This window comes from Saccostrea echinata, unplaced genomic scaffold (genome assembly GCF_033153115.1).
Source record: "Saccostrea echinata isolate AGI-Se365-2 ecotype Australia unplaced genomic scaffold, CSIRO_AGI_Sech_v1 ptg000006l, whole genome shotgun sequence".
NCBI classification, from domain to species: Eukaryota; Metazoa; Mollusca; class Bivalvia; order Ostreida; family Ostreidae; genus Saccostrea; species Saccostrea echinata.
Window position 1 is genome coordinate 14945811 of NW_026889755.1, and position 18560 is coordinate 14964370.

Genomic DNA, 18560 nt, shown 5'->3' on the forward strand with positions numbered 1-18560 from the left:
CACCAATTGTTCAAAAGTTATGGCCAAGGTTAAAGTTTTCCAAAATTAAATCAAACTCCTAGGTCAAGGTCAAAAGGTCAAAGTGGTTGGTATCCTAAAAAAGATCTTGTCACAAGGATTACATAAGTGAAGTATGAAAGCCCTAGCTCCAACCATTCAAAAGTTATGGCCAAGGTTAAAGTATTTCAAATGTAGGTCAAACTCCTAGGTCAAGGTCAAAAGGTCAAAGTTGTTGGTATCCAAAGGAAGGCCTTGTCACAAAGAATACACATGAGAAGTTTGAAACCCCAAGCACCAACCGTTCAGAAGTTATGGCCAAGGTTAAAGTCTCATAAAATTTTGCAAAAGTGGGTTAAACTCCAAGGTCAAGGTCAAAAGGTCAAATATGATAGTACCCAAAGAAAGGTCTTGTCACAAGGAATACACATGTGAAATATAAAAGTCATAGCTCCAACCAATCAAAAGTTATGGGCAAGGTTAAAGTTGACAACAGACAGACAGACAAACGGACAAACAGACAGACAGGACAAAAACAATATACCCCCAGGATCTTTCGATCCGGGGGCATAATAAACATTCATGTTAAACGAAGACTGGGATACCTATGCAATGTGTTTAACGGGTAGTTGAAAGCAAACCATTCAGCAGCATCTCTGTTATATTTAATCTCGTGCAATAATTATTGTTCTTGTTATGTACAGGTAAGTTAGCAAGATGACCTTTTCTTGTGTTAAAGTGGGTCCAAAGTCTCTGATATGAAACTTTTATATAATATTTGAACCTATATGTATAGAAGAATACAAAGTAAAATGCATAATATTAGATATGCGCAGAGGGCCTAAAGGGTCGCATTGATTTTTTTCTCTTGAAAATATGTAACATAAATATTAGCAATTAACACATAAAAATTGCCTGATAATTTCTAGGACTTCGGTCTTTTCACCCTTTTTCTGGATGCATGTCATTGAATACAATTTTAATTATTCATAAAAAAAATCAATGTCGAATAAACAGGTATTATTTTCAGATATTAAAAAATCAATTCAACGTTAAATTCGTTGTGTTTTCCATGAAAGTCAATCTTCTGAAACGCTGCAGTGAGTAAGATTTCGAAAAAGGTCGGTTTACAAGTTATATGAACATATTATTTGACAAAAAACAAATTATTCATTTTCATTGCAAATTCGATAATTCTGAAAATTTATTTTATTTCTATGAACTTGTACCAAATTCTTGTTCTCTTTTAAAACCATATGAACACAGTTATGTTGAATCCTAAATTTATGTAAAAATTCTTTACCCAATAGTTTAATTGTCAAAATATATCAAAACAAATTATAAAAGTAAGGACAACGTTCCATAATAAACAATCCATGTTGTTTAACTTTCTGACACTAAAAAATAAACGAAGGGTGCGTTCTCATAAAAAAAAATACATTAACTGGTGGGGAACTTATCCCCGTTTTCTCTCTATTTTAAAATTTTGGAAAATATTGAAAAATCAAGATAATATTTTGCTTTTGGCAAACAATAGACGAAATTGTTTATTCTTATGTCCTTTATAGAATATGTTTTTGAAATGACTGTAAAAAATATTACAAGTATATTTTGTATGACAAACTTCATGAGTAGAAGAATATAAATCCTGTCTTAATGTAGTAAAGGCAAACACTTGCTAATAATATTTGTCGTTATGGTGTGTACAAGATTCTTCCTTGCACCGACTGTTACATTATTTAATTTGGAAAGTGTGTGCTTTTGTGATAATTTGGAAGAACTTGCAATAATTGAAATGGGGGAAACCAGGCATATCTCGCCGATTGTCAATTTAGAGAAAAAGCCAGGGATTTTTAGCTAATTCCCCTAACATGAAAAAGATGTATTAAAAAATCTCTTCTTCCAAATTATATTATTATCGTCTTTTTTGCTAGAGCAAAACAATGAATTTTGATAAAGATAGGGTGTTTTTTTTTACTACTTAATGAAAACCAAAAAAATCAGGAAGGCCGTTAATAATGCTTTTACACAAATCCATTTTATGCCTTCTCCTAAATTAACCAGAAAACATATCGAACTCTTTTAGTATAATGATGTGATGTAAATAAAAATTATTAAAAACAACTACATATATTACATATAGACCACCCTCTTGTTCACAGTTTCCATTTTATTCCAGCTTTTTCTGATGGCCTCGGCAATGGCATAATTATTAAATGTGGAGTAGAATACATTCTACACAATATGTTTATTCTATGCATCAGTAAAAGACAAACATTGATTTTATCTTCCAAGGTTTTTGTCGTTGATAGGAAATTTATGGATCATTCAACGTATCGAATTAAATCTTCATTGTCTTGAAACACAATGCAAAAATACATGAACGTATTCTTTATGCTTTTTCAAAAGTAATTTGTAAGATAATGATACAATAAACAAACTATATTATAGTACATTAAATGAGCATAAATAGGGTATTCTATTTCTGGTTGTTCCCGCACTTTTCATTCTTTATTACATTAGTATTATATGGCTCTCAGAAATAACTGTGTACAGTTTGTTTGAAGGGTAATGATCAAGGTATGTAAACTTCGGTGACTTTCCTTGATTTTCGTTAACGTGACATCATTTAACATGTCTTTTAGAACTACAGTTACATTATATATTAAATAAAAGACTTGGTCTTTAAAGAGACACTTTGACGCAAAAAAAACAAAACAAAACAAAACAAAAAAAAAAAAAAAAACAAAAACAAAATTAAAATAACTTTAATATACTTGAACCCGATGTTCCAATGTTCTTCACTTATTTAGGGTATAAGATGCCATATAATGGCAAGTTTCACAACCTAAAATGAAGACGATGTTTTTTTATACAAAAAAACCCCTGGTTCCCAGAACTCCTTTTACATTTTACAAAGTAGCCTATTCATTGGTTGATGGTGTCCTACAGATGTGCAAAATAGGTTTCGGAATTTTCATTTTCACCCTAGTGGTCAAATGGGGGTTGAAAAATGACTTCTTTTAAAAAAAAAAAAATACCAAAAGCTCTGGTTCCCAGAACTCACCTTACATTTTACGCGGTAGCCTGATCATATTTTGGTAGATGATTGGTGGTGTCCTGTAGATGTGCAATAAGGGTTTTGCAATTTTCATCTTCACCCTGAGGGTCAAATGGCGGTTGAAAAATGACGTTTGTATATAAAAACACCCTGGTTCCAAGAACTCCTCTCAAATTTTACGCAGTAGCCTAATCATCTATTTTAAGATGATTGATGGTGTTCTGTAGATGTGCAATATGGTTTCGGATTTTTTTTTTTACTCTGGGGATCAAATGGGAGTTGAAAAATGACGTTTTTAAATACAAAAAAAAAAGGAATGAAACTCCTTATAAATATGTCCAAATATCCAGCTTTAGTATAAATGGATCAGAAGTTACTTTGCATTGAATAACAGACAATCATATGGCATGTAGATGGCATAAACACGATCAAAAATTTAGGCTCCAGAATGACCAATATATAGGATGTCTCTAATTTTTCTTCAAAATATGGTGGAAACATATGTCACAACTTATTATTTTTCTTACAAAGATCCTTGATTATTGACACTATAGTGATATTATTCTTTTTTCTGGAGTACTTTGTGATATGTGTTCATGGGTGAACTAGCTTAAAATATTCTTTCATCCAAGTCTAATTTTTTGCGTTGAAAATTAATATCTTGGAACAAAATTGGAATTAAAGCTGGAGCTGCATGCTGTGAATTTATCACACCTGCAGTCTTAATTGGCGATCCTATCCTACATGTATAGGTGCTATGAAATAATGAATCAGAGAGCACAGTATGCGGGACAAGTTTTGATTGAGATTTTTACTTTTTACTTTTCCTTTAAGGTAAAATGATTAATAAAATAATTCATCCATCTGATAGATTCATATAAATGTATATGTTTATTTTTCTTTTCTTTTTTTTTTTTGCAACAAGAATCCGTAATTGAAAATTGAAAGTGAAGAGTTTGGTAAAAGATCTTGACAAATGAAAGTTCATTCCTTCCTAGTCACAATATAGCTTTGAATTACGGCCGTGTCCCCTCCCATTCAATGATGTCTGTTTATATATCAAGAAATTTCTGTTTAGTTGTGCCCCCCCCCCCCCCAAAAAAAAAGCAACTAATATTGCTTTCTACAGGCTTGACCCAGAACATAACTGTCATAATGATGGTACCTTTATAAAAATGTTTCTGCCTCTACGTTTTGGTGATTTTGAAATATGACTTACTTTTTCAATAAATTTGCTAGGTAGAAATGTTTGAATTTTTATTAATTTGTTTTCCAATGTGAATTAAGATAGAATTTTAAATTGATAAATTATTCATCTTAAAACAACATTACTTCAAAAATTAATTTTTCATATTTCCTGAAATCAACATTAAAAAATTTAACACAAAATTAATTCCGAATTACATATAATTTGAATTTATTATTTGAAATTATCGTAAAACTGCAGGCTTCAAGGCCAGTTCAAAAACCCAAAAATGTTGCCATTTTCCAAGTCTAGTACAGAACGTAAAATATATGAAATAAATCACACAATCACTGGGATGAATTCAAGGAAAAAAGACTCTCGAGGAAAAGATATTTTGATTCGATTTATAGACCCCCCAAAAAAACAACAAAATAAGTTCTCTTTTTTGCCACTCTTTCCTGGTGCATTCTGAATGTAGGGCTGGCATCTTTTTTGCAGGTCCGTAGTACGCGACGAGAAGGGGGGGGGGGTCCCAGGCTTTTTCTGAAAATAGTCTTTTGCTGTAGTTTTAATATCTAAATTTTGATTTAGTTGCTGCTTGCCACCTCCCCACTTTTTGTTGTTGTACGATCATACATAGCCAAATCGCAGCAAAAGTGTATTGAAAAGGTCTAACCACCAAAACATACACACACTTTTTTTTGAAGATGTGTATTGTAATATGACTTAAAATTTGAAAACATTTTCTGTATATCTCTTCATCAAAAATATAACTAATTCAATTTTTTTTTCATACTTCCATATGAACTCGGATAATTAGGCATAGATCATAAACATTGAATTAAATACTCATACTCCCGCTCCGAAGGAGAGGGGATATACTGTTTTACCCTTGTGTTTCTGTCTGTGTGCCTGTCTATCTTTCTATCTGTTTATAGCAAATTTTCGTCGCAGTTTTCTCATTTTTCTCATTTTCTCAGTTTTACTCATCGCAGATCCTTGAAATTTTAGCACACTCTTTGTTTAGGCATGCCACATGGTGTGATTCATTTATGTACGAATCCAATATCGACGTGCATCTGTCCGAAACTGTTCGTCCGTAACAAATTTTTTCAGCAATTAATCATCGCAGATGTTTGAAATTTTAGCACACTCTTTGTTTCGGCCTGCCTTATGGTGGTATTTATTTTTGTCCGAATCCAATTTCAACTTCCTGTTTCTTCCGTGCGTCTGTCCGTAACAAATTTCCGACGCAGTTTTCTCAGCAACCACTCATCGCAGATGCTTGAAATTTTAGTACACTGTTTTAGCATGCTTTACTGTGGGAATCATTTTTATTTGAATCCGATGTCATCTTCCTGTTTATCGATGCGTCTGTCTCTACCAAATTTCCGTCGCAGTTTTCTCAGCAACTTCTCATCGCAGTTCACACGAGAGCGGGGGTATTACTAGTGAGCATTCGCTCACAGTTTTCTTGTTCTTCACATCTGTACTCCTTGTGATAAGACCTTTCCTTGCTAAAATATTGACCATTTTACCTTGGAGTTTGACCGAGTTTTAAAAACGTTAACTTTGGAAATAACTTTTTATTGGCTCGTAATAGGGCTTTCAAATTTCACAGGTGTATTTCTTGTTACTAGACCTTTCATTGTATACCAAAAATTTTGAACCCTTTGACCTTCGTCTTTGAGTATGATCTACTTTTGAAAAACGTTAACCTTGATCATAACTTTTGAGTAATAGGTACCAAGGTTTTTTATACCATACCTGTATTCCTTGTAAAAAGACCTTCCCTTGGGTACCAACAATTATGACCCTTTGCCCTTGACCATGGAGTTTGACCTTCTTTAAAAAAAATTAACCTTGGCTATAATTTTTGAACGGTTGGTTCTACGGTTTTCATATTTCACAGTTATAATTTTCTGTGTCAAGACGTTTCTTTGGGTAATAACATTTTTTATCACTTGACCTTGCAATTGACCATGGAGTTTGACTTGCATTTGAGAAACTTTAACCTTCTCCATAAGCTACCATAAGGGACATCAGTGTTTCACAAACACACCTTGTTCAATGTCCAAATTGGGCATAAACATTTACAATGAACCTTTAAAGCAGTGAGTAGAACCTAATGAATTACGACTATAGAAATTAGGACATTTTATTTGAACGTATGGTCTGAAAAAAACATGTGTGAACTTGTCAAGTCGGAAACACACAAAAGGGTATTGCTGGTATCATGCAGAGTGTATCATGGCCTTGATTCAATTTAAGGCCACTAAGGAAAATATGTTTTGAGTGGATGAATGGTCTGAAAGAACATGTGTCAACTTGCCAAGTCGATAACACACAGATGGGGTTTGCTCAAAATCAGATTGTGGTATGTCAAAATAATAAAAATATCATATCCCAAAAAAGTGCTAAAATTATAAATTTTAGTAAAATAGTTTTTTTCAGCAAATACAATCTATCATTAAGTCAAATGCCGACTGACGTTTTTCATACCAATTGTAAGGCCATTATTTACATAATAAATTGTCGACGGATTTTTTCCGTTATTTCCCGATCACAACAAGGAGCACACGGCGGGTGGTACCGGTCGGCAGGGGATGCTCACTCCTCCATAGCACCTGATCCCACCTCTGATGTTTTAGAGGTCGTGTTTGATCCGCTCTTGATTTGTAGTGTTTGAATGAACTTTTGAGCTTGAATACTGTTCGTTATCTCCATATATTTCATTTATGAAATATTCAAAAATTTCGCTTTTTTTGGACAACCCTCGTATATATAATTTTGATGCAAATATATAAACGAATTACATGCCTATGATTATAATTCACTGTGTATATTTGAGGACTCCAGCTTCTTACTTGCTTTTTAGTATTTCAATGACAATATCTTAAAACTAAAGCTAAAAAAGTATTAAACTGTATTCATAGTCTACCTAATTCAAAATCCCTAAAACTTTCAAATTACTTAAAATATTTATTTTTTTAGATCGATTTGATTGAAAAAAAAAACAATTAAAAACTTTCGATTAAAAAGGGTATGTCAATTTAATTTTCGAAGTATTTTATGTGCATCATGCTTTTGTCCCGGCTTTCGCTCTATCTGCCTGACTAAGAAAACTTTAAATATTTGGTTTTAACTTTTGAACCGTAGTAGGTGATTCTTTAGATTTGACACGCATAATCAACAATTAATGCCCTCTATTGTATTGAAACTCAGATTTCATGGGAGAAAAAATGTAATTATTTTACAAATTATAGTTGTCGACGTTGTCAACTCGGGGAAAAAAAACAGAATTAAGAACAAATATAAAGCTGGTTAAAGCTGGTTGCTATTAACTTTTTGTAATTTTTATTTCATTAATATTAAAAACATTAATGATGTGAGAGTAGAGTCAATATTTCCTCAAAGATCTAGGCAACAAATGTGTTCTCTTTTCATGAAAAAGTAAATAATTCAATATTACATAAATCAAATTATTCTACCTTAAAATCCTATATGAGATGTTTCTGTTTTGTCTGTCTTGTTCAAGGCGTTCCTGGTTGTTGTTGATATGATCCTAGTAAATGTCAACAGGGCAATGTCTAATTATAAATATAGAATATATAATAAACCTTCAAGTACACTATATTTGTCCAAATTCACCTATTATACAGACTATATACCGTGTGTATTATACGTTGACCTTTTATCGTCATGATAGGGGTAGAGAAATCTTCTCTTTTACAACAAGGTTTGTCCACCTGAATCTTTTCAAACAAAATATAAAGACTCATATTTAAAAGAACTCTTCAATAGTAGATATAAAATAGTTCTGAAAGCATGATTTTCTATCAGTGTTTTTTTTTTTTATTTTAAATTCACTAGTAACGAAACTTTGTTTTACGAGCTTACAATTAAAACTATAATTTTTACTTTTTTCTTATTATGAATTATGATTTTGAAACACGCATTATTTGTCAATTTGAATTTTGTTGAGTACTGAGTTAACTTTTTTTCTAATTTACGACTTTCTCTTCAAGAAAAAACATGGTGCAAACCAAAGAAAGTTAGTAAAGTAAGCTATAATTTATCATAAAAAATAAATTCCAGTTTAACAAGCAAATCGTCAGTAAAGTTATCAAGTCCGAATCAAAGTACTGTGCATAGAGTAAATAAAAGCATCTAAGCATATATGCTGATATACAGTTGTTATAATGAACTTACATACACTCTGTTGTAATGTATAATATGAACTTTTATAACTAGGAAGCAATGAATAGAAAATAAATAAAATGTTATAATTTTGCAAATTATAATATACACTTAATGTACAGATATGATTTAAACCTTGTGTTTTTTTCTCTATAAAACAATTTAAAACAGGATTGTTCAATCCTTCGTTTACAGATTGGTATGCGTTTTCTGTCTTATTGAAAATTGCTCAGAACAACTATTTTCACTTTAAATCAAATTATTTATCTGCAGTTCAAATGAAATAAACAGTGCTACAGAGAGAGAGAGAGAGAGAGAGAGAGAGAGAGAGAGAGAGAGAGAGAGAGAGAGAGAGATGACATCATGATATAAACAAGATGGAAATTAGTTCTTTTTGCTGTTATAAATTATTAATTATTATCACGGAGAAATGAATCACGTATTCTCAAAGTACAGTTTTAACAGTGTCCTAATTTTAGTCAGATTCAATTCCAAGTAGTTATTCCTCGACAGTTAAAATAGTTTTTATCCCCGAACAATGGTTGTGATTTGTTATAATTATAGCATTATTTCTTTCGTAAAGAGAATAATTAAAACAGAAAAATGATACATTTTCTAGCGAAAAATTATTTTCTTATATTCTACTGATTAAAAAACCGAGATCTCATAACATTTAAACAATTGATTTACTGAGCCATGCATATATCCTTCGTAGTGGGAAATTCGAAGAAAGCATGTACTTAAGTTAAAATAAAAAGCTCAATATTTCGCGGAAAAAAAATCCATCAATAACTTAAAGGTTACTGACGAAAATTATATTTGTAACCATAATTTACTAAATATATAATATTTAAACTTACTGATATTTCTGACAATATATTCATTTTATTTTATTTCATGAGAATATTTTGTGTGATTTTATTTCCTTTTTAATGAAATAATGCTTTAATAGGTTTGAAATGTATAATTTGCAGCAGAAAACATTTAAAGTGAGTTCTCCACAAACGTACGTGTGAAACAACTTGCTTTTCTAACATATTTTAAAATATCACCCAGACGTAGTCTCTGTTTTCTGTCTCTGTCTATTCAGTGATAAGTTGCTCGTTAGCTCTAGCATCACATTAATTCGTGTAACTCTATTAAATCCCTTTTATATCCTGACTATATCTTTTATATCGTCATCTTCCTTCTATAAAATAATTGTCTGGTATATCAAAATATTCTCATTCCTTCGACCCAACTTAAATCGGTTTTAATTCAAATTTGCTACAGCGATAAATGCCAAGAATTTCATCTGTATAACATCAATGTAAGGAAATAGTTCAACGTCTGTGAGGTTTGGTTGAAAAAGTAAAATACTTCTTTAAAAAATCATTCGTGTTCCATACAAAAGTACTAACGCTGAAATTGATATTAAAATGATGCTGGAGTTCCTCATTGACTATATCTATATTGGTTTTGGAGACCAGAATTTCCAAAAATATTTGGGAATTTCGATGGAAACTTACTGTACTCCATTATTAGCTGACCTTTTTTTATGAAGCAGAATTTATTCAAAAACATCTACACGAAAAGAAAAAAAAAATTGTGGTGGCCTTCAATTCCATATTTCGATATTTCTATAGCGACGATGGGTTTTTTTTTTCAATTAAAAATATTTATTTTTATTCATACGTCGACGCTATAATCTCCCACATTTATTTCATCTTGGATACTTTACTGACTATTAACATTAATTACCAACCAACAACTAACCCATAGGACGAACAGAATGGCTTCATCTTTTCCATCGTCAACTTTCCTTATTTATGAACTATTTATATAATATCCCATTATCATCTGCATATGGTGTTTATGTCTCCCATCTGATTCGGCACGCAATGATATTTTCTGAGTAGAATCAATTAGTAAGCGAGCCGGGCTACTGACAAATAAATTGATGTTACATGACTTTTAACAATCTTGTTTAAAGCCATTATTAAGGACTTATAAGCAAACATGAAGCCAAGCTGAAAAGAAAGTGTTTCATCTTGTGATCAGGAGCGAATCTTGTATCTCGAATGGATCTTCTGGGCTTTCGTAGATCTTTACCTTTTCATTCACACGACATGTTTCTTGCGGAACAGATAGTAGAGAAATATTTGTTTGTTTAATAATTCGCTTATTTTGATAATTTGTTTTGCGCTCACCTGCTACTTTGCAGTATTTAGCAAAAGGAAATTTATTGAATGAAAGTTTTTTTCTTCTTTCCTGGACTCTTCATTCTTAAAATAATGCTCTATGTGAAGCAAGGCATTCTTAATAGCATTGAAGAAATCTAAATACCCGGTCCTGTCTCCATGCATTCGGAAGAAATGACATCCCTATTTATGGGACATCATGTTTTATATATGAAAAAAGACCACAATTAAACTTTCCATTTTTCAGAATGCAAGAATGTAAGAAAACAGCCATACGGCTATTGATCAATTCTTTGTCTCATAGAAGAAAAGTTTTCAGCTTATAAAAGTAAATAAAGAGATAAAATGTAAATATGACTATCTCCTTCATAGTCCTATTTTCTAAAACATTTTCTTTCTTTTTTTTTTAAAAAAAAAATGTATGTCTATTTAAAACTCTCTCCCTCTCCCATTTACTAGAAACCTCTCACCCTTGTTTTGGTTCATCTCAGTTATAATATCAGTGGGTGTTTCTGATGGAGAGTGTATTTATGGTATCATTAAATTTTATACTTACGTTTATTGATATCAGCTCGTTTGATCTGAATTCGTTCGAATCTAATTTTATTTTATGGAAAATAAATTGAAGAGAAAACAAAACATGGCTTTGATAAATGAGAACTGATAAACTATAAAGTATATAAAAAAAGAGGATGGGAATATGTCGCTGCTATAAATAGAATAATATCTAATACTATATATACTACTAATACTATTCATTGTACATGTACATTGAATTATTGAAATGTGTTGCACTGTTATTAATCACAAAAAGTGTGTATTCAAATTTATAAAGTACCACGTTATGTTAATTTTATGTGCCTTCTTATAGTTTATACAACAAAGAACAATGCAAAAAAAAAACCTTTATATTTATACTAAGTGCAATTACATAACGCCACCTTACTATTACTTAAAATATGCAAATGTTATCTTTTTAGATTTACTGTTTATGTTTTATTTATCTAAAAATCCTATATTTATATACATGTAGTTGCATAAACGCATTTCAATTCCTGTCAAGAAATTGAAATCATGTGACCTTAAATTGTCCATAGTTTTTTCTCCAGCTAGCACGATATTTAAAGCAAAATCTAAATTCTACGTAAATGTGCTTAGTGAAAAAAAATACTGTGTTTTTGCAAGATCAACTTTTTTTTTTAAAATTTACATGCATGTACGTGTACAATATTTGATCTACATTCATCATTATTTCATGTCTGTAATACTCAAGAAATCTGGATTAAGAAAAACAAGAACAAGTGCAAAAACATAATTATTGATAATCTATATTTATATAAACATATTTCTTAGAAAGAAAAAAATTAAATGAAAAAAAGTTGATATACACGATAATTCCAGTTAAAGTGATCGTGTACATGATAAGATTTTCTGAGAATCCATGCTGTGTTCCTAGAATCTCTGGGTTTACAACAGCGACATCTTCAGGTGACATATTGCCATTGGCTGTCGTCATCTCACCAATTAGCAACCTATAATCTAATACCGGTGTGTATTAAGAGAAAGAGCGAGCTCAGAGGTTCAATAGAGAAGCAGTGAGCTTCGGCTAGCCAGCTGTTCAACCGTAACCCCTCATGAATTTTGGATAGCCCTCTTGCGTAATTGCTGATATAATAAAGGGTTTCATCTTAAGAGCAATAGAGGGCTAACGGAGCCGATTCAGCTGGGTGTCGATAGCTAAGGAACAGACGATCACCTCGTTGGCATGTGCAACACGATGTCTTACCAGCAAACAGTATTCCTTGTTGCCTGCTTCGGAATCTTTACCATCTTAACGTGTTGTCAATGTTCCGATCTCACAGATAGGAATGATTATTTACAAAAGGTAATTCTTTACAAAGCAAACGATTTTCATTTCTGTTATATATTCTAAGTTTTTTTTTAAATAAAATGTGCATCGGTGATGTCTAAAGCCAAAAAATTATCAAGTCTAACAAAAAAGTTTATGGACAGGAGGAAATTTAGGTAATTTTGTTAAATGGCAATAAATGATTTTATATCAATCAAATTACTATTTAAAATGTTCAATTCTGATATGAATAGAAATGCATATATACATGTATGCGCTCTTTTTAAAAAAAGTACGGAGCAAAATATTTGCGATTTAGATGAATGTTGGGGGAAAAAAATAGGTGTTTTCCGTCTAACTTGTATCAAATATCAGAATCTAGTTTATCCGTGTTGAAGCTAGAATCTAGTTTATACGTGTTGAAGCTCATATTAACATTTAAGATATTGTGGATGAAAATGGGCCCTCTATCAGGTATCTAATTTTACAGAGACAAGATATTGAATAATTAAATAAGTTCTCGAGATGATAAAGATTCTAACGATTGTGTAGCTTGACGGACTCAATATAACATAATAACTTAGTTATCGTTAGAACTACGGGACTGATATTCATCTAGAAGTAACCGCAAAGTAAGGGATATTAATTTTTATTAGAAAGACAAGTATGTTTAAATGATTTCAAGAATAATTTTTAAAAAAGGGATTTTTTTCAAAATAAATGATATGAAATATCATTTGTCTGGAGGACTGTCGTATCACGTTAATGTTACTTTTATATACGTATTTAAGTACACTTTACATTTATATATAATTAATACTACTTTTTTATATACAAAGAGTCTAATCAAAATACCATCCCAATTGAAAAGAAAAGACCAAAAAAAAAAACAATCTCGTATATCTTAATAAAACATAACAATAATGATGTTAATTCAAGATCATCTTCTCTATTTAAATTTGCATTCAATATTTATTTTCTACAATAATCCTACAATTGCCACATGTGTCTCTCCTCTGATAGACCAAAGTGTAAGCACGTGACTTATATTAAACCTTTCCTGAGTCAATCAACTGTTGCCATAATATTGACACAACCTAGGTTGTGCATTCGTTTTGCTTGTATGAATAATAGTATCATATTTGGTGGAACGTGCATGGGTAATATATATATATATATATATATATATATATATATATATATATATATATATATATATATATATATATATATATATATATATCTATATATATCTATATCTATCTATCTATCTATCTATCTATCTATCTATATATCTATATCTATATCTATATATATATATATATATATATATATATATATATATATATATATCTTTTTTCGGGGGGGGGGGGGTATCTATGATGTTGATGAGTTAATTAGAGAACTTGGCATTTCTGTTTTTTGCAAATTGCGAACTTCTCAAATCTATTCACATGTATCATCCAAAGGCCCTCAGACCAAAAATATGTTGTTTCTTAATTAAAGGATTTAGATCTAAGCAAACTCCTAGTGATGGTAAAAAGATGGTTTTTATGAATAAAATTCTATTCCCTGAAGAAAACAAATTAATATACGTAATGATTTTAAAAACCGGATCCGGCCATTATGAGTAAGCAATGTAACAGTGTCATTATCCTGTAGTTGACACAATTGAAACCTGTACAGGGGAGCTACTTTTTCCGGTTAGGAAATTTTGAAATATTCTAAAACTTTTCCAGACAGATTTGCTCAATGCATAATAGATAAAAGGCACTTTAATTTCACGGCTGACGAATTAGTGAGGGGGCTGTACGAATCTATTGGCATACTATTAGTCGATACAGACGGTCTCTCACCGTTTGTTACACTTTTCCGTTCATTTCAGCGATTGCAATCAGTTGTTAACTGAAACAACAGTCTGAATTATTAATATCGATAAGAGCGCCTTTTTCATTTTCAGGTAATTTAAATAGCTTCATTCTTATATGCGTAAAATATTTATGGAACAGGTACCTATGAATATATATTTGATTTATTTTGGATTTTGTCATAAAAGACTCTAATTACGCTTCGAAACGCGAAAACGTATAATTTCATGTGATTTTACTTTATACTGAAATTATTTCTTTTGTCTAGCACTACAGAATTTATCTCGCTTTTATGAGCACGGAAATGTTGAACTTGTTAACAAGCCTTTCAAAAATACAATATTTTTTTTTATTAACAAGTCTTTCAAACTGATAATAATTACATATCGAGCAATTGTTATATAGCCACAAATTAAAAATTAACGTCATCTCAATAATAAAAAAAGGGCAACCAGAATAATCTTTTTGCACCCGAGCAGGCTGTTTAGGAAAAATAATCCAACAGGATATCTTTGTGCAATTTTTGTATGAGAGATAGCTTCACCAATCATAATTGTAAGCTGTTACAAAGTGCTGGAAGTAAACTGGAAAGAGTTATTTAACGCTCATTTCTACTCCAAATGAAGAGATATCTCTAACTAATTAAACCTTTCCTAAACAGAGAAATTTCAATGCTTTACTGTTTGTTGTGAAATAATTGAACATAGTATGCGTAAAAGTAGGAGAAAGTTTATATCTATTGAATACCAGAGTGTAAAATCACAGAAAATATTCAATACACATTCTAGAGAGTTTGGAATTTTCGTTAAACTTTAATATTATTTTCTATGACCATAGGCAATTTATTTTAAAGAAAAACACTGACAAACAACAATAATTCAAAAACGGTAATAAGAAACAGAGAATTTATTGTGATTGCTAGTAACATTAAAAGTGTAATTTTCATTTGCATTTTCTGATGTGAACACCTTCAATGAAATAACCAAATCTCTACCCACATAGCCTATGTGGGATTTCCTTTGGGAACACACCTAATATCAACATTAAGTATTAATTTCACGCCAAGAATAATTTTGCCAAAACTGGAATTCGAAACAAGCCAAGAGAAAATAAGTCATTTTTTGATGTTTTATATCTAATTTTCTCAATATCCCCCACATTAAACACCAGCCTTTTATGATATATAGTTTTTTTTTTTCTGTTTGCCGGTTATGACATAAAAGAATCAAGGAAATTCAGTTTTATAGATACACTTTGTGCCAATATTGTTAGCCTTACATTAATATTTAGTATCGATGCTTTCGCAGAAGTGTTGGAGAGATTAGTTTCTTTCCAGTGATTTAATGTCATGCGCCGATATTTTATTTCATAGCTTTTCCCCTCTGCAAAAAAGAAAGTTCAACAATTATTGCCATAGTCTTACATATTCGTTGTGACGTCTGTAAATAATTGATGCTTAAGGAGTTTGAATAAGTCGGGATCGACATACACATAGTCAATGTCATTTGTACTTTTGCTGGCTTTCACCAATACCTTGCACTGCATTTACGATTTCTAGTGGAGAGGAAAGTTATATTTGATTCATTTTTTTCTTGATTGAGCATAGACATTTCGAAGTAGATTTAAAATAATTCCCTTTTTTATATCCCCTTCTATACATGTACTTAATAAATACATGTACAAGCCATTTTGATGGTTGGTATTTTTAGAAATGAAAATAGAAAGAGATTGATTGTATTAGTACATATACCAAGTTTGCCATGCATGTAACTTTAAAAAATTCATATTCCATACATTTAAATCCATTATGTTGATTACCACTAGATAGGTAAGAATAAAAAGAGAGGATGTGCCTGTAATGGCTATTTTATTCAAATGATTGGGCTTTTGAGATTTAGATTTAAAGCACGCTCACAAATAAAATTGCTACATTTTTACTCATTTCATACCATTTTTTTCCAGGTTGAAAATTCCAAACAAAATGTTAATAAATTAGCGGCATTACTGGCTGAAGAGCTGATGAATGAAGACAAAACTCCGATAGAGGGGAGAGAAAAGAGGGTGTTCTGTAACGGTTTCTTTGGATGCTCTAATGGTCGCAAGAGGTCCCAGTCAGGGTCGTTGGATATTGCTCCTTTAAATTACCCAATCGATGAACCGGAAGTACAGCCAAGCTTCCGGAAGAGACTCTTCTGTAATACGGGAGGCTGTTTTGGAAAACGCTCAGGTCGATATAGGAGGTTTCTTGAAAAACTTGGTAAAACTGGCAAACTGGAAGTAAGTTTTGGCATACATATTTCAGGTGATAAATAAGTAGTTATTGCAATGAAATATCTGAATAAAATATTAAGAGAATGTAAGGGACTATTTTTATTCACATCAATTTTCTTTGGAACTTTGAAGATTTCAATTAAAATCAAGGAAATGCATCAAAAATATATTGAAAAAATATTTCTGCGTTCTTGTACTCTTGAAATAACATGTACCAATAATTTCTCATTGTAGGACTAGTGATGAAAATAATTCATAGGAAAAGCTGTCCTAATTCGTCCACCATTCCTATTTTTAATACAGTATGATGCTATTGAAGTCTCGCCCAAATTGATATTTAGAGTGACTTCTGAAACAACTTGATAATTCCAGAATTTGCGAATTCAGTTTTTTAACGCAAATAAAATGTGTGAGTTTTCTTCTTTTTAGATGTGAAACTGTTCAACGTTTTATGTCATAAAAAAGACTAGATATAGCTTATTTCTTCCTTTCATTTGTCATTATAAATTCAATTATATTTTATTGCAGATATAAAAATAGATGTTATACCATGAATTCAAATTCATTTCCCCGTTCTCTTATTCATATCATATAGGAGTGTATATGTTTGTTATTTTATTTTTCATACTTTTATTTATATACTGAAATTTGTTTGCTTCAAATAAAACTATTTTAACTTAAAGAAATCTTTTTGTGATTTTAATGTGTTTTTTTTGAGAACCACAGATACTTGTCGAGAAATTTCATTCTCAAAATTAGTACATATTCTACTTGTTAAGCGCTTGGGAAGTCAAAGTTCAATTCTCGTTCATCATTAGACGTATGAAATAGGCAGTGGCTGTTCCTTTGCTGCTATTTAAAGTGAAACAGATCTTTCGAATTCGGATGAGACCTTAAAACCGAGGTCCCGTGTCATAATGGAGAACCCTCGCTGCTAAAACCAATTTTCATACAATAGTGTTATTCAAAACAAACCGATTTCGATGATTCGTCTGTACAAATAAAAGTATTTGAGCTCGAATACTGTTCGTTAACTCCACAAATTTCACGTAAAATGAATCGCATACACCAATTATCCCCTTGTGAGTACTACACAACAGTAAACCTCGGTTATAGCGAAGTTCTGGGGACCTGTGAATTTACTTCACTATATTCGTAATGCGTTGTATCCGTATAACGAATTCCTTAAAGTATACATAACGAATCCGCAATTTAGATTTTTTCATTCGAGTATGACTACCGAATTTATTTAAGGAAGTACAGGTGTATAAAATACAAAATTTACCTTGGAGTTACACGGGTTTTGGAGGAGTTGTGTTTCAAATATAAATACATCTACTAACAAAATTAATGTCAGTTCAATATTTCAAAAATTTAATTTTTTGAAAAATCGCTATAAAAAAATAACTTTAGTTATTTTTAACTTCTAGGGGGCACAGAATTAGTTCGCTATAACCGTATATTCGCTATGAAAATTGTTAAGAATTTCGCTGGGGATTGCTAAAAACTTCGCTAGCGCTGTATCCGGAAATTCGCTATATCCGTGTTCGTTCTAAACAAGTTTTACTGTACCAGACAGCATGTCGATGGTTATCTGAACATATATTGAGCAACTACATGACGTAAAGATCACATGATCTGATCACAAGATTTTATACAGTCGAATGAATATAACAAAACACTATCTTGAGGTATTAAAAAATATCAATACAATAGTCAGTACATGTATATCATAGGGACTTGAGACAATCTTAGCAAAATCGGGTATATAGTATAATAGGGGAGAAGGGACCTAACGAGCCGCCATTAATTCCTCGGTGCCTCGCTTCAAACTCTAAAACTTCGATTTTTATTCAAAAAAGTCATGAAAAAGTTTTGCCAGTCGAAAGGCTGAATGTTGTCCTTTATTGTCATAAATTGATCATTTACCTTTTTAAAAAAAAATAAA

At 31.2% G+C, this 18560-nt stretch overlaps 1 protein-coding gene across 1 annotated transcript; it reads left to right on the forward strand.

Moving 5' to 3' along the window:
• The first annotated feature begins 12193 nt into the window (after positions 1 to 12193).
• LOC133180552 (uncharacterized) lies at positions 12194 to 17251 on the forward strand. Its single transcript, XM_061315038.1, has 3 exons — positions 12194 to 12509; positions 16304 to 16618; positions 16847 to 17251. The coding sequence occupies exons 1-3, from the start codon at positions 12390 to 12392 to the stop codon at positions 16850 to 16852; spliced, it is 441 nt and encodes a 146-aa protein (XP_061171022.1). The 5' UTR covers positions 12194 to 12389; the 3' UTR covers positions 16853 to 17251.
• Positions 17252 to 18560: the final 1309 nt, after the last annotated feature.